Raw genomic sequence first — 13,691 nt, forward strand, 5'->3', positions numbered from 1 at the left:
TCAATGGCAGGTTGGAGAACATGATGTATGGGCACGCACCACAGGAGGCCTCCTCCTCAAGTTGATGCTTCCAACTTACCAACCCATCTCTCGTGCAGTCATGGGCCTCCATTCTCGTGCCGCTTGCAATAATAGAGGAGTCAAAGTCAACCCCGAACTGCACTGCTTTCTTAAGTACCAAAAGTTTCTGATGAAAGTTATGGCATCCTAACATGTTGGGTACTGACACAAGTTTCATGTGCCTCGCGTTTCTTCTCAAGCGTACCTAATCGAACATTGAAGTGCGGTGATGTTCGTTCTATCACAAGAACAGTCATCCAAGTTAGAAAGTTAGGAATGTTGTTGACGAGGTACGCCGAGGCTACCAAAACAAGATGCAAACAGCCACTCCTCCTTCCGACCATTCAATCAAACACCCTGTGACAGCCCCCACGTCAATCCAAGACTTCCTTTGTTCGATTTAAGACAATAAAAGTACCTAATGTTAGGTCGAAATGGAAAGAATATATATATATATATATATATATATATATATATATATATATATATATATATATATATATATATATATATATATATATCAACTAACTTAACTGATAAAAATCTTGATAATTTATCACAACACCCTATATGTATCCATATCCATGATGGTTAACTTTCACTGGATCAAGGGGTAATGGAAGCCACAACATAATATTTCCTTCAAAATATATACCATTAGCATTCTCATTCCATGTGGCTTCTCACTCTACCCAACAGACGTTTCAAGTCTTGCATGAGAACTGGTCTTGACCATTGCTGTCTCTCTCACCAGAAATGGAGAAAGCAATGACCGATACTATAAACACCTACTAACATGGAATTGAAATGAAATATATGCGTGCACACTAAGTGTAGGGAATGGAGGACGGTATGCATAACCCCACAAATCTAAACAATTTTTTTTTTATATTTATTTCATAATACGATAATATTACAGAGCAACCCTGCATCCTCGGTGCAATAAAGTTGGAGGTGAGGGCCTGATACTACTGTATACTAACTACATCAATCTCAGAACACAAAATAGATAAACCACACAAGTCCACATTTATCACAGCCAAATAACTAGACAAGTCTGCTCTTTCACTTGTACGTTAATAGTCTACTAATCTCCAGACTACGGATTATAAAAGAAAAATCAACTTCATGGGCTGAAAGCATACCGTCTCGCCACATTATGCATGACTACTGGGACAATCATCAAGTTTTGTAGCTTCCCGGACACCTACCAGCATCACAAAGGAAGTGTCGAAAGGTAAATTTTAGAAACTGCCTCGCTGAAATTTGGAACAGCCAATGTGATAACAGTATCGGTAAAGAGAAAACAAAGTTGCAGGACAGCAAACGCATTTCACTATTGCTTGAAAGCAAAGAAGATGTTAGGCATAATTATCCAGATTGTGGGACTTGACACCACCACATCAGCTTAATTGCATTGTTTGCCTAGCTTTGGTAGAATACCAAGTGTTTAAATTAATGTTATCGAGGTTATTAACATAGTGACCGACAAAGTTGTCTACAGTTTCAGATAAGGCAGTGCCAAGCAAGCAGATTATATGCCAGAATGACACTTACCAATACATAATTTCTATGTTGAATCAATAGTAAATAAGACCATTATGTAAATACAGTGGTTGCAATAAACAAGAAAATTAGAAATTGAAAATAGAAAAATTCTAAACTAGATCTATCTGACGTAAGTAGTAAATAGAAAATTTGAACTTTGCGACACATAAACAAATGTGATATGTAGCCACATTTGAATGTAATTAAACACTTAAAGAAGCAGCATGAGCTAAACAGAAGTCAAAAAATGCTACTGTATCAGTAACCTAAGATAATTGATAGTTGAATGCAATATGGGGATTAAGTCTAAGCCTACGGCTTTGGCATACCTTCTCTATACAAACAGAGAGCAAACTGATTTTGCCTCTTCAATAGTAAAGTGAACCTGAAAGAGTAAATTTGGATAGTGTATAAAAGAGTTACTTTCCATTTAAAGACATGAAAAATAGATTAAACTCATTCTAGAGTTTGATCTTACCTTGCCACCAGTCACCTCTGTCAGCAGCATGCCTATTGCCCCAGTCAACTCCATCATCAGTTTTATACTGGTAAAATTTCAAACAGGGTGAGTATGAAATCATAACAATGTTTTTTTCTTTTAACTTGGTATTCCAAGGTACATTGAAATAAGATCCTTAATATAACCAAGAGCAAAATCTTCCTATGCAACATGTAAGGAGGTGTCGCATACACTTTCTGAAGTTTCAGTGGTCTGCATGGACAAAGAGCTCATGTAGAAGTCTCTACCACCATAATGCACAGATGATCCGAAACATGGTGACTCTACAGATTCATTGGGATGGACTGATTTCTCATCTTTGTTCTTGGTGACTTGTCTTTTAGTTGGACAGCCTTGCGATTTGCAATCTGAAATTACATACACATATATGATTGACTTCTGATTGTTTTTGAACAAAAATTCAGTTTGAGTCCAAAAAAAGGTCGCCTTATATAGACCATCCACCAAAATCAAGTTCTCTAACAAGAGGCACATCGACTTTTTGGTGACACTAGCAGCAGTGAAACAAGATACAATGAACAAATATAAACACTCTTATTCTCATACAAAGACATCAATTTCCAAAGACAGTTGATTTTTCTTCAAGAAAGAAATGATCGCCGGTGAAGTACTTACAAGTGGAACATGAAGTTTAATCTAACTAGTGAAGACACCCGTGAAAATACCCTTAAGAGTTGTCAAGGAAGAAAATATCACCAGCGAAGCACTAAATCAGTGGCACGTGAACTTCCTCTACTACTCTCAAGTTCACTTTTATTGAGTCTGAATCCTTCTATTCACCACTGAGAACAGGCATCAAATATATTGGTGATATCCGCAGCAATTTGATCCAATAAAGACATACATGCACATCATCACAATAATCTTAGAAGAATATAGTACTACAAAATAAGGCAACTGTTTCAATTCAAGATAAAGACAGTTTTTGTGCTTCTTTACAACCTCTGGCCTGCAATGACCTGGATTTATGTGTGATTGGCCATTCTAATCATCGGTACATGTTCCATTGAATAAGGAACATAAGTATGTAAGTTCATTACCAAAGTACTTATGTATTATTGTATTTATGCTCAATAATTCTCATACTCTACCGGAAATATTATCCGAATATTGGTTGCTACAAGAATGTAATGTTTGAGGAAAACTAAATTTTTACTGGCTCGAAAATAAATCAAGTCTCATCCCTGTAAAACACTGTAGCTAAAAGGTACTGTATAGGGTAATGTAAAACAGGCAGATTTCTCCCCTTTTTTTGTGTGTGTTGGACGAAGAGGAGGAGGAGGAGATTCTTGTGTTTGTATGTGTGTCGAAAGATGAAAAATGCATAGGAGTTAGCATATGAGCTGCAACAGCATTAAGCATTATCAATTACCTGACGTTGCTCTCTGAGCGCCCGCACTGCCACCTTCGTTTCTCTGCTTGTTCAAGGTCCAGCAAAAGTCAGAATGTGATAGATCCTTTGCAATCACCTAGCATCATGGAAAGCGAATAATTAGGTCGTCCTACCATCAGAAACCCATGGAACCAAGCAACAGCAACAACTATGGCGACTAGGAAAACCTTCATCCCAATCCACATTTTGTTTCAAGAACGAAGAGCAGAACCCCTTCAATTCCACAGTCGCACAAGAAGAACAAAAGGAGAGTCGATTTGGGTTGCCACAGATCTAGAATACAAAGGACAAAGGACAGCATGATGACAGACAAGGCGCACTTACCGCGGAAGCAGGAGGGATGACGGTGCTGAAATAGCCGGGGGACGATGACGAGGGATTCGCGCCCTTCCGCCCGGGAACCTCATCCGCTTGCGACGTGAACGAAGGAGAACAGTTGTCGTCTTCCATCGGCCCTTTTACCCTTCGATCTCCTCCTCTCCCAACAACGACTCCTCTGCTCGATCTGCGTGTGCTATGAGAGGGCGAGGGAGGCGGAGATATAAAAAGAGGACGAGAGGGACACACGGGAAGGGCGAAGAGCGCAAACAAGGGTCGCGATCACCAGCTGCTGCTGCTGCTGCTCCCGCGTCGTCTCAGCACCTTCTGGCTCGCATGTGCCGGCATGGAAACGTCTCTTTATCTTCGCTTCTCAGAAAGAAATCTCCAATGATGAATAGAACCTCAGCAGACTCAACGCCTCCCGAATCCAATCAAATACGTGTTTTCTTCTTGGATTCAGAGTCGCCTCCGCCCCCAATTCTCTCTCTATTACCAAATATTTAGCTCCGATCCATCGCCCTCCTTTCTTGCTCTCCTCAAATCGTCGTAGTTTTCGTTGGGCGTGCACTGGAGGACAAGAGACCCTGTGGGGCCCACCGTATCCGTCAAAGTGCACCTGAGACCAGTCGTTGCGTGCCGGATCGACACGTGCGCAAGCCGATAAAGAACGGCCACAACTTCTCAATGCAGCGAAATGCTTTCCCCAACACCCCAAAATATGACGCCCAAAAAGGATCCAAACCGTTACCTTTTTGATCAATACCACTGTGTGTATCAAGCATGATGCAATCCCATGGTGGATTTGTGGGTAGATGCAATGCATTCAAAGGGTCAAAGAAACGTTGTAGAACTTGGTGCAAATGTCGTCCCGGATTGTTCGACTCAACAAGGAGACAAAAAAAAAAGAGTAGTCTCATATGTGAGAAATATGATTCAGAATTACAAAATTATGGCCTCTTTTTTATGATAAGATCATATTTAAAGACTGCCAAATGCCAGATTCATCATGTACGTTAAAAAATGAGGTAACTGCATATGTCACGGCACCTCTTCATGTGATGGTGGGAAGGAAGATATATGCCCTAGGAGTTCCAAGGTCTGTAGGTGAGACTTATCCACTTGAACATGGCCACCAAGACTACAGGAGTTGACTCTTCTGAATCGACCTTATCTTTATCATGCCTAACTCTTATCCACTAGTCTCTTTGTTGATATCCTTAGCTTATCTACTAGAAAGATGAAGAAGAATAACGTACATGTCATGTCACTCTGCGATCTATTGTTCTTAAAAGAGAGTTTACGAACCTGAGCAACATAAAGTACTGACTCTTGTGATGCCACTTGAAAGCACTCCTAGCCATGTCCCAAAGTCGAGTATATGATCATATCTGGCCTCGCGTGTCCTGAGCCTCGCACAGCCGGCCACTGGGATCTGAAACTGCACAACATGTGTCATGGAATTCAATGTTGCGCCACTTGCATTTCTCTTGCATGATAACGAGGAAGAGGATAAGAGATGACCTTTCACGCCACATGCTTTTGGTACCTTTCGCAGACTAAAATACTGGGAGAACTTTATATCCACACCAAAGAGCTTTGCCCCGTCACAAAGATAGAACGTCACCATCGTTGCATACAAACAACAGACTTTTGCAAGAACAATTCACATCGTTCTCGAGCTTTCAATAGAGATTGGTGGTTCGGCATTCAGATGTTTAACTCCTGAAAAGTATGCATAAAGATATAAATAAAAAGCAGCGTAAACAACAAGCACACTAAAATGCAACCGTTTGTTTGTGGTGGTAGAGTAGCAGACCTGATACAAGCAGCAATCCTTCCGAGTCGTTGCCAACGAAGCACATGTACCACCATATAAGAAAAAGAAGGTGACAGACCACTGTTTGAGAATACCTTTGAATTCCTTTTCCCCAATGGACGTGACAAAATATATGCTTTGCTTGTGCTTCACTGAATGGGCAGCAGCCGGAGTTTCTCTGTATCAGAAACAATTTATCATGGATATACATACATATTATTTACAACCTTGTAAACCAGACATTGGATAATTTATATATAAAATATTGTTTGGAACTTAGTATTGCAGCTGCTGCTTTTACTTGAAACATAAAGCAGTATCAACCATGTGGCTCCCCAAGAAAAATTATGGGACTTGTGAGCCAAACCGTGCATGAGCAACTCACTCTTTGCAATAACAACTGCTCACAGCAAGAGAAGTCATTTTCATGTAGGAAAGCTTCGTGTTAAGCGGATATGGTCCAGGGTTCGCGGAAGCCCATATTTATTAACAGCTGCATTGGCAGCTCTGAAACCTTCACCATAGGTTGTTGAAGTGTCATGAGCAATTTGGTACATGAAGAACTGACCAAGCTTCTTCTCAATATCCGACTTCCCTGCTTTCTTTGACAATGGCATCCAGGATGATGACGACGAAGACGAAGAAGAAGATGAGGCATAATTGGATGAGGATGGCATAGTTGTTGACCCTGGCATCACCTCAGATTCAAGCCACATTTGGGAAAGAGCCTGACAGATGCCTTCCTCCACCTCGGCGCTTAAATTACGGTAGCCTAGTAGGAAAAGGAAGAATTGGGAAAACAAATCCAACCAATCAGTCAAGAGGAAACAAAAAATGAGAGCAAACAGTGTTTCTAGAGAAAAGGAGAAAGATAGTTGGATCCGACATCTAGTGATGAAATTGTTTGCAATTTCACATCTAAAGGAGAATCATAAAGGCATCTGTAAAAAAATAAAACTATTTGAAACTTGACACCAAATGATGGAAGAATCGCAACCTAAACAATCGAGAATATACCTTTGAGACGTAACCAACCATGCATTAGCTCATGAGCAAGGATCGAACCTGTTAATAGTCTGCATATAGAAGGAAAGGAAAGATCAGGATACCAGGCATAACTTGATGAATGAAATGCATATTAGCGGTTCAAAGAACAAAATCTTGACAAAGTGACTTCCATGTGCATCCAGTTCAGCTTTCACAAAATCCTACCCTGATATCACAGGAAGCACAGGTTCCTGTATTGCATAAGCATGTTAACATAACATGACACGGTAAAATACCCACATGTCAAATATATTATCATATTGGATAAATAAGTTGATTATAACATAATGATCTCAGCACTTCAGTTAACTATGATCATGTTACTGAATATAAAAAGAAAACTAAATCAGTAATTGCATAAATAAAGTTATCTGACTTCCAACATGATAACAAGATGAGACCAACCTGGGAAGGCCATACAAAACGAGAATTGCAGTAACTTCACATTTACGGGTCAACTTCTGTGGGCAAGTCCGCATGTCCAGAATTCTGTTTCCCCAAATTCTTGGCCTTTTATGTATCTATATATTGGGAACTAGAGAGCTCAGACATCAACAATGTCTATCATAATCAAAATGGAAGGAGATTGCTTACACTGCTAATTGTTCGTTCCTCAGTAAGACATAAGCCTCTTATTTCGGGCTTGTGGTGATGACCCTGATATGAAAATGTTTGAGAAATTAGCAAGTTTCGAGGATATGCATGATAAAACTTGAAACAACCAAAGAAAGCTTACATCTTTCTCTCCTTCTATGGCTTCATTAAGAGCCTGCCTTTCAACCAATAGCATTGGAATTTGTTGATCTATTCTCATGTACAGTCCTTCATAATAATCTCTAATTGAGTGGTACAGGGCTTGACAGTCACCAGCATCCATGATGGCAGAATCAAGACATTCCATGCACAAGCTACGGCCTTCTCCTAGAGAGATATATCTAGTACTTCTTGACTTCAATACAAAGTAAAAGAAGGAAAAAACAGATATTATTTAAGATGGATGTTCTAGATATCATGAGCATTTCTTTTGCTCTTAATGACAATTTTCATACATGAAAGTTCCTCCAATAAAACAATTGTCTTCCATACCTCCATTCTCTCACAACTACAGCATCGAGGTGTGCGGTCATGTTCATGTGAAGGACAATACTTTTGGCCCCAAAAGGGGTGAGCTCTATACTCAATTAAACCAGCCCTGTTTGTTGGTATCTGTTGAGAGAAAAATGAAGAAAATTCATTTACATGCTTGCTTGCTTATATTGTAGCATGTTATTTCTAACTCAACTTTTGTAAGAGAAACAATTAAACCATTTCTAGAGAAACTAAGAGACATATTTTGGAGATCAATTAAGCTACCAGTTAATTCAAAAGTTCCAAATGGAGAAGGAAAAAGACACCACTGATGATATTCATCTTTTTAAGGAAAACATAAGTAGAAGATTCACTTTCTAAGTTCAACAGCAGATTCAAGTTTGGGTCAATAATATCATTGTTACAAAACCATAACTATTTGCAAAGCTTATCTATTTGAGTTTTAGAGGTCTCTAACACACGTGGGATCCCTATCCAATAGTACAACATCTATGAATGTCAGAACAAGAAAGCTTAATTCTCATTGTGATATAGAGGAAAGGATTCAGTATCACTGTATTGAAATAGACATATATGCTGATATCTAGAGAAAACTTCAATGCTGGTTCTCAAATCGACAATCAATGATATCCAGTCAAGTTAAAGCAAATAATAGTCTCTTGATTTGCGCAAGGAGGAGATACAATAAAGCCCAAACAGTCTGTGACTAACATATATAGCATGAAGTACCCACAAACAGGCAACCTAGAACAACATGAACTTCTGCATGGAAAATTATTCTGTAATTTTCTAATGACAGAGTTTGTTAAACACATTTATTCAGTGGTAAATGACAAACTGCAAAGTATCATGACAAAAATTCTTACAAATTCATGGCAGACATCACATTTGGGGTGATGCAACTCCTTATAACACAACTTGTGGTATGGATTACTGCCTGACAAAGAAAACTAAAACAAGCACCATCCTTAAGATCTGCTTCACACAAAAAACAACTCAGAAAAGACAGGTGCCAGTTAATTATTTAACATGCTTTAAATAAGTGAAGCAACACTTTTATCAACACACCTCAGCCTCATGAATAAGCTGACTACAAGCATAACATCGAAAGCACTGTGGGTGCCAAAAGATTCCCATGCAGCTTAAGTAATGTCCACAACCTATTTCATTGTGACAAACACCACAGATTCTGCAGGCCACAATGAACAAGCATAGTTGTTAGGTAATGTGATGTAGGAAGATGGCATATAACTAAGAATTACAAATCAAACCTATATCCTCTTGGCAAAAACTGTACAGGTTGATATGGTTGAGATGAAGGCATGCTCAAACTTTCTTGGATAGCTTTAGCTAGCTCATCATCATCATTTCCCTGGCCCTTGTATCCTGAAGATATCTCAGAAAATTGCCAGACAATAGGTAATCAGCACTTTAACCAACCTCTTCAACATGGAAGGGAAACCATATAATTCAAAATCAAGAAGCTAGACTTATAATTTGAAGAAGACTGAATAACTCGAGTATCAGCTCTCCAAATAGTTAAAACCTACCATTAGGTTTCTTGGCATCCTCTGCAAGAGAAAGGGCAATCGCATGATCCAAATCTTCATTTTCACCCTTCGATTGGTCATCCTGATAGTAGCTTGTGCAAAAAAAAAATCATGCAATGACATATAAGAAGAGCAAATGGACGCCTTAATGAAATTAAGATAAATTTCTGAAAACTATGTGTATATCAATATGTAATGAGGATAAGGCCTATTCTGAGAAATTTGACATCCAATCTGCACAGACAAATGAGATAGAATCTTTACCACTGGTTTGACTGGTTTATGCAATGAGTTCTCTCCCCCAGTTACACTTGAATGGTCTCCATTTGACACTCCAGCATCTGTTCCTTTGAAAAGCTTGCGGAGCCACCTCATGAAGCGAGACCTTCTCTCAATAAATGATGGAGCTGTATGTCCTGATCAAGTGATGAAATTTTATATTACTATAAGATCATGATCAAACATGAAATTCGCTGATAACATGCCCATCATGTTATGTAATTCTTAACAAAAGAAGACATAATGCAAGCTGTGTTATTTACAGCTGTCATCTTGAACATGTGAAGCTCGTGTTTCCTCTCTGAAATGCCATGTTCCCAAAGATATTTCCATTGAAAGTAGAATACTCAACATTCACTAAATAATTTCTCTTAGTGATTAGAATAAGAGTTTGAATAATGTGAGGTGCTGATGCTTAAGGTTTCATGGCATTGCATAGTATGACGATCCCTGCATCAGAAAATAAAAAAGATCTCTGATAAATTTTAGCCACTTGAATAAGAACATATTAAAATGATGTTTATATTTCTGATACAAACATTTTTATCAACTAGATAAGAGTCATTAACATATAGACATCTTTGCTTATTTTTCATCATGCAGGTTTTTATATAGTGGGCTTATAAAGTACTGCAGATTATAAATTTTCATATAATAATCACACATGCTTGAATGCATATATACTAAACAAATATATATGCAGTATGTACCCATGCACTATATACGAGTAATTGTATATACAATATACACAAAACCTATGACATTAATGCAAATACATGTGGATAACATTTATTCCCTATGTGCATCTAAAAAAAAATTGTTCCTGAGTCCTGAAACAAGGGGAACCTTGAATCAGAACAATTAAATGATCAGGTATTCAAACTTCAAAAGTCAACCAGTAGGTTAGTTCATACACAAATTGCACAAGGAGATTTTTCTTCGTAACATAAATATCAATTTCTATGGTCCACTGTTGCAACACAAAATGATTTATTGTTGCAGCAGCCAATATGCGACTAAATGGAACGAGAATTTGTCTTGTTCTGGGGCATGAAAGGACCACAGGAAGTTGGTGATGCCTTTTTCAAGGCATCCAGGGGAGGGTTAGGCTGGCGGTGGCTCTAACGTCTAAGTGAAGGATGGATAAGAAAATTTGTGTGAGAGAGTTGACATCAGTAGCAGAAAGAACTAGAAGATTCCATATGGGATCATTAAATCTTAACAATTTTCGCTATTTACGAAGAATGATCAATATGCGTTTATTGTTGAGACAGATCAACCAGGATAAAAATAAGGATTATTTCAATCCTTAGGATTTTCATCACTCTAGTGTGGAGTTATGTCAATGAATGTCTTCTAATTCTAAATTTGCTCCAATTAAAAAGCAATGCCCCACAATTTCCTCGCTTAGAACTCTCTAAAGCCTAGCTAGAGAAGAGAGAGAGAGAGAGAGAGAGAGAGAGCTTAGGGCTTCTTCTGTTGGTTCACGTATGCTAAGATTTATGTATTTGGAAGCTGAAGCTAGGTGAAGCTAGAAGTGGGAAATTATCAAAAGCCCCTATATTTTGAGGAAGACTAGTCATAGTGAAACTATGGTGCATAAATGAATGCAACTCTATCAGCTTGTGACATATCAAACCAAAGCTATAATTTATGTCCATGTCCTTCATCTAAGGAAAAAGTTGACACTGATAATACATCCTTTTCTGTGATTCAAACATGACAGTGATTTTTCACCTACGACTATCATTCACATGGGACTTCTATCCATGTAAAAAAATGTTTTGATCTGCTCAATTCTTATTCCATTGCAATGTATTATTGACCACTCTCAGCTGCAAACCCAATATGTAAAACTTGAATTGGTTGGGGTTGATTTGATTTTTTTTGTTTTTTATGTATGGTAAGGAAATTATTTGAATGAGACCTTCCTTCTGATACCATGTTAAACAAACTACTGGTCGTTATCACCCCATCTAATATCTCAAGCTCATAGATGAGACATGATCTTTACTTTTATCTTCTTAGCGTATTGAATTGAAAGATTTTTCATCTGTTACTTTATATTTTGCGTATTGAATTCTATTTTTTTCATCTATTACTGTGTGTCACTGTGCATCTGTCGAGTGGATAGTTGACTGAGTGGCCCTGCAAATACTTTTGAAGGAATTTGATGCTCTTGCAAAGTCACACGTCAGCGTCAAGGAATTAATGCGCATTTATCGATTCCTGTTGATATCCACAACTCACCTCAAGAACCTAGACTGTAATTGGCATCGCTATAAACCCTCGCAAATTCTTTCAAGGAAAGGGCGGTTTATCTACATAAAAGGGTTCTACAAGAAGACGAAAAAGGTAGATGATTCCAGAGTTTGTCCTTTCCAAATTGATTATGATTCATCTAAATGTTACGAATACCATCGACCGATAAGTAGCCCTAAAATAAGCTCTTCGATATTCTACAAAGACTTTGCATAAACAGATCTAAGAAACGAGCCATCAAGAAGGAATCCAAAAATAGTAAATAGTTCTCTGTTACCTTGGACGCGAGGCCGGGAGTGGCAGCTGGAGTTGGAAGAGGCCATTGCGGCGGCCGGAACCGGTGCCGCGATTCCACCACCAAGAGGAAGGGGGGAAGAGAATGGACTCTGAGGGAACAGGATGTGAAAAGGAAGGGATGTAAAGGGGAGGTGAGGTTGGAAAGGAAGGGAGTGGGGTGGTGCAGAGGACGGGGGCGGCGGCCCAACGATGAGGCATCTCAAAAAGCTTTCCGCAATTAAGTATGCACATAGATAGAGAGAGAGAGAGAGAGAGAGAGAGAGAGAGAGAGAGAGAGAGGTATATAGATATATAGTGGAGGGAGGAGGAGAATAGCGTGAGAGGGACGGTGGAGGGATGGAAAGAGAGATTCCTTCGTCTCCAAAAGGAATGCGTAGAGCGTAGAAGGAAAGAAAGAAAGAAAGAAAGGGGAACGACAGGGAGAGGGAGAAGGGAGCGGTCGCGCTTCGATATTTCAAACGGGGTCGACGTGGGTCGGATTAACCGACCCATGTTACTCTTTTGAGGGTCTCCCTTCCGTACCACCCACGCAAAATCATATATACATAATATCCCCTCCAAAATAAGTATTATATCATTTCGGCTCTCCTTTTTCCTCGTTCTTCCGAGGTATGACGGCTTCAAACTCGCAGTTTTTATTCTCTTAAAGAATCTTTAGTGTTCTAATGATTTGATTTCGTTGAAACTCATATTATGCTTTATTGTAAGAGCATTTGACGTGTGATGTGTTTTCCAGCAACTGTTTCCTTGCACGGCTTTGGAGTTTAGACTCGCATCAATATTGAATGATCTGATCCATGGATTTCACACCTCTTCGTGAGTGGCCAACTTATACATGCCTGCTATCTTTTCTTCGTGGCTTGCTTTCGTTTCTCTTTCAATATCTTATTTTTAAGAAAATTGCATGTATATATCCTTTCTCAATTAAGTGATTTCTATATCTTTATAATATTTTAAAATTTACATGTTCAAGTTAACGTCTATGATTGCTATTTAGAACCCTAAATACTATTGTAACTTGTTAGAGCAGAATTTGATTATCCGTTTGCTTTAAAGTCATCTTTATTCGAGCTTATGTCTATCATAAACTCGATGTTAGAAGATGAGTAAGTTTAAAAAAAAATCACATCGTAAGCATACTTAAGAAAGCTCATTCGATTCGATGCTTAAGTCAGCATGGGACTAATTACAAATTGTCCCATATAGTTAAATGTTTTTAGCGTCTACGTCTCTATACTTTAAAAAGTTACATTGACATCCCTATACTTATAAAAATAAAATAATTATATCTATTTATTCTAATGATATTAATTTTATCAATAAAAATATAAAAATAAAGGATAAAAGATAATTTTAGTATTCGATGGTAGACATCATCGGTGGCGGACAATAGCGTTTCTTGCATCAGTGGTGGCAGACCCCTCTCCCTTCGCATCTACGTCAGCATCAATGTAGATATTGAGTGGTCGCCGCCGTCTAATCCATGCTCCATCGACAATCTCTGCATTG

The 13,691-nt window shown here is 38.6% G+C and overlaps 2 protein-coding genes across 4 annotated transcripts; both read right to left on the reverse strand.

Annotated features, from left to right (window-relative positions):
* Positions 1–931: 931 nt before the first annotated feature.
* LOC135646028 (uncharacterized) lies at positions 932–5,794 on the reverse strand. 2 transcript variants are annotated; one of them, XM_065165091.1, is made up of 9 exons: positions 5,659–5,794; positions 5,364–5,564; positions 4,089–5,280; positions 3,846–4,026; positions 3,501–3,597; positions 2,300–2,475; positions 2,087–2,153; positions 1,938–1,993; positions 932–1,267 (listed from the first exon to the last, which is right to left on the reverse strand). In XM_065165091.1, the coding sequence occupies exons 4-8, from the start codon at positions 3,969–3,971 to the stop codon at positions 1,977–1,979; spliced, it is 483 nt and encodes a 160-aa protein (XP_065021163.1). In that variant the 5' UTR covers positions 3,972–4,026; positions 4,089–5,280; positions 5,364–5,564; positions 5,659–5,794; the 3' UTR covers positions 932–1,267; positions 1,938–1,976. The 2 variants fall into 2 exon arrangements, with proteins under 2 accessions (XP_065021163.1, XP_065021162.1); XM_065165090.1 differs by having other exon boundaries at positions 932–1,319; positions 3,846–5,280.
* A 251-nt stretch (positions 5,795–6,045) lies between these two features.
* On the reverse strand, positions 6,046–12,667 carry LOC135586850 (LIM domain-containing protein HDR3-like). 2 transcript variants are annotated; one of them, XM_065165089.1, is made up of 13 exons: positions 12,163–12,667; positions 9,887–10,073; positions 9,609–9,760; positions 9,345–9,426; positions 9,066–9,180; positions 8,863–8,983; positions 8,661–8,744; positions 7,792–7,911; positions 7,442–7,654; positions 7,300–7,362; positions 7,111–7,226; positions 6,676–6,734; positions 6,046–6,430 (listed from the first exon to the last, which is right to left on the reverse strand). In XM_065165089.1, exons 3-13 carry the CDS (start codon positions 9,717–9,719, stop codon positions 6,084–6,086), a joined length of 1,431 nt encoding a protein of 476 aa, XP_065021161.1. In that variant the 5' UTR covers positions 9,720–9,760; positions 9,887–10,073; positions 12,163–12,667; the 3' UTR covers positions 6,046–6,083. The 2 variants fall into 2 exon arrangements, with proteins under 2 accessions (XP_065021161.1, XP_065021160.1); XM_065165088.1 differs by lacking the exon at positions 9,887–10,073 and having other exon boundaries at positions 12,163–12,654.
* Between the last annotated feature and the right edge of the window lie 1,024 nt (positions 12,668–13,691).

The sequence above is a fragment of the Musa acuminata genome, chromosome BXJ3-8, assembly GCF_036884655.1.
Source record: "Musa acuminata AAA Group cultivar baxijiao chromosome BXJ3-8, Cavendish_Baxijiao_AAA, whole genome shotgun sequence".
In the NCBI taxonomy this organism is placed as follows: domain Eukaryota; kingdom Viridiplantae; phylum Streptophyta; class Magnoliopsida; order Zingiberales; family Musaceae; genus Musa; species Musa acuminata.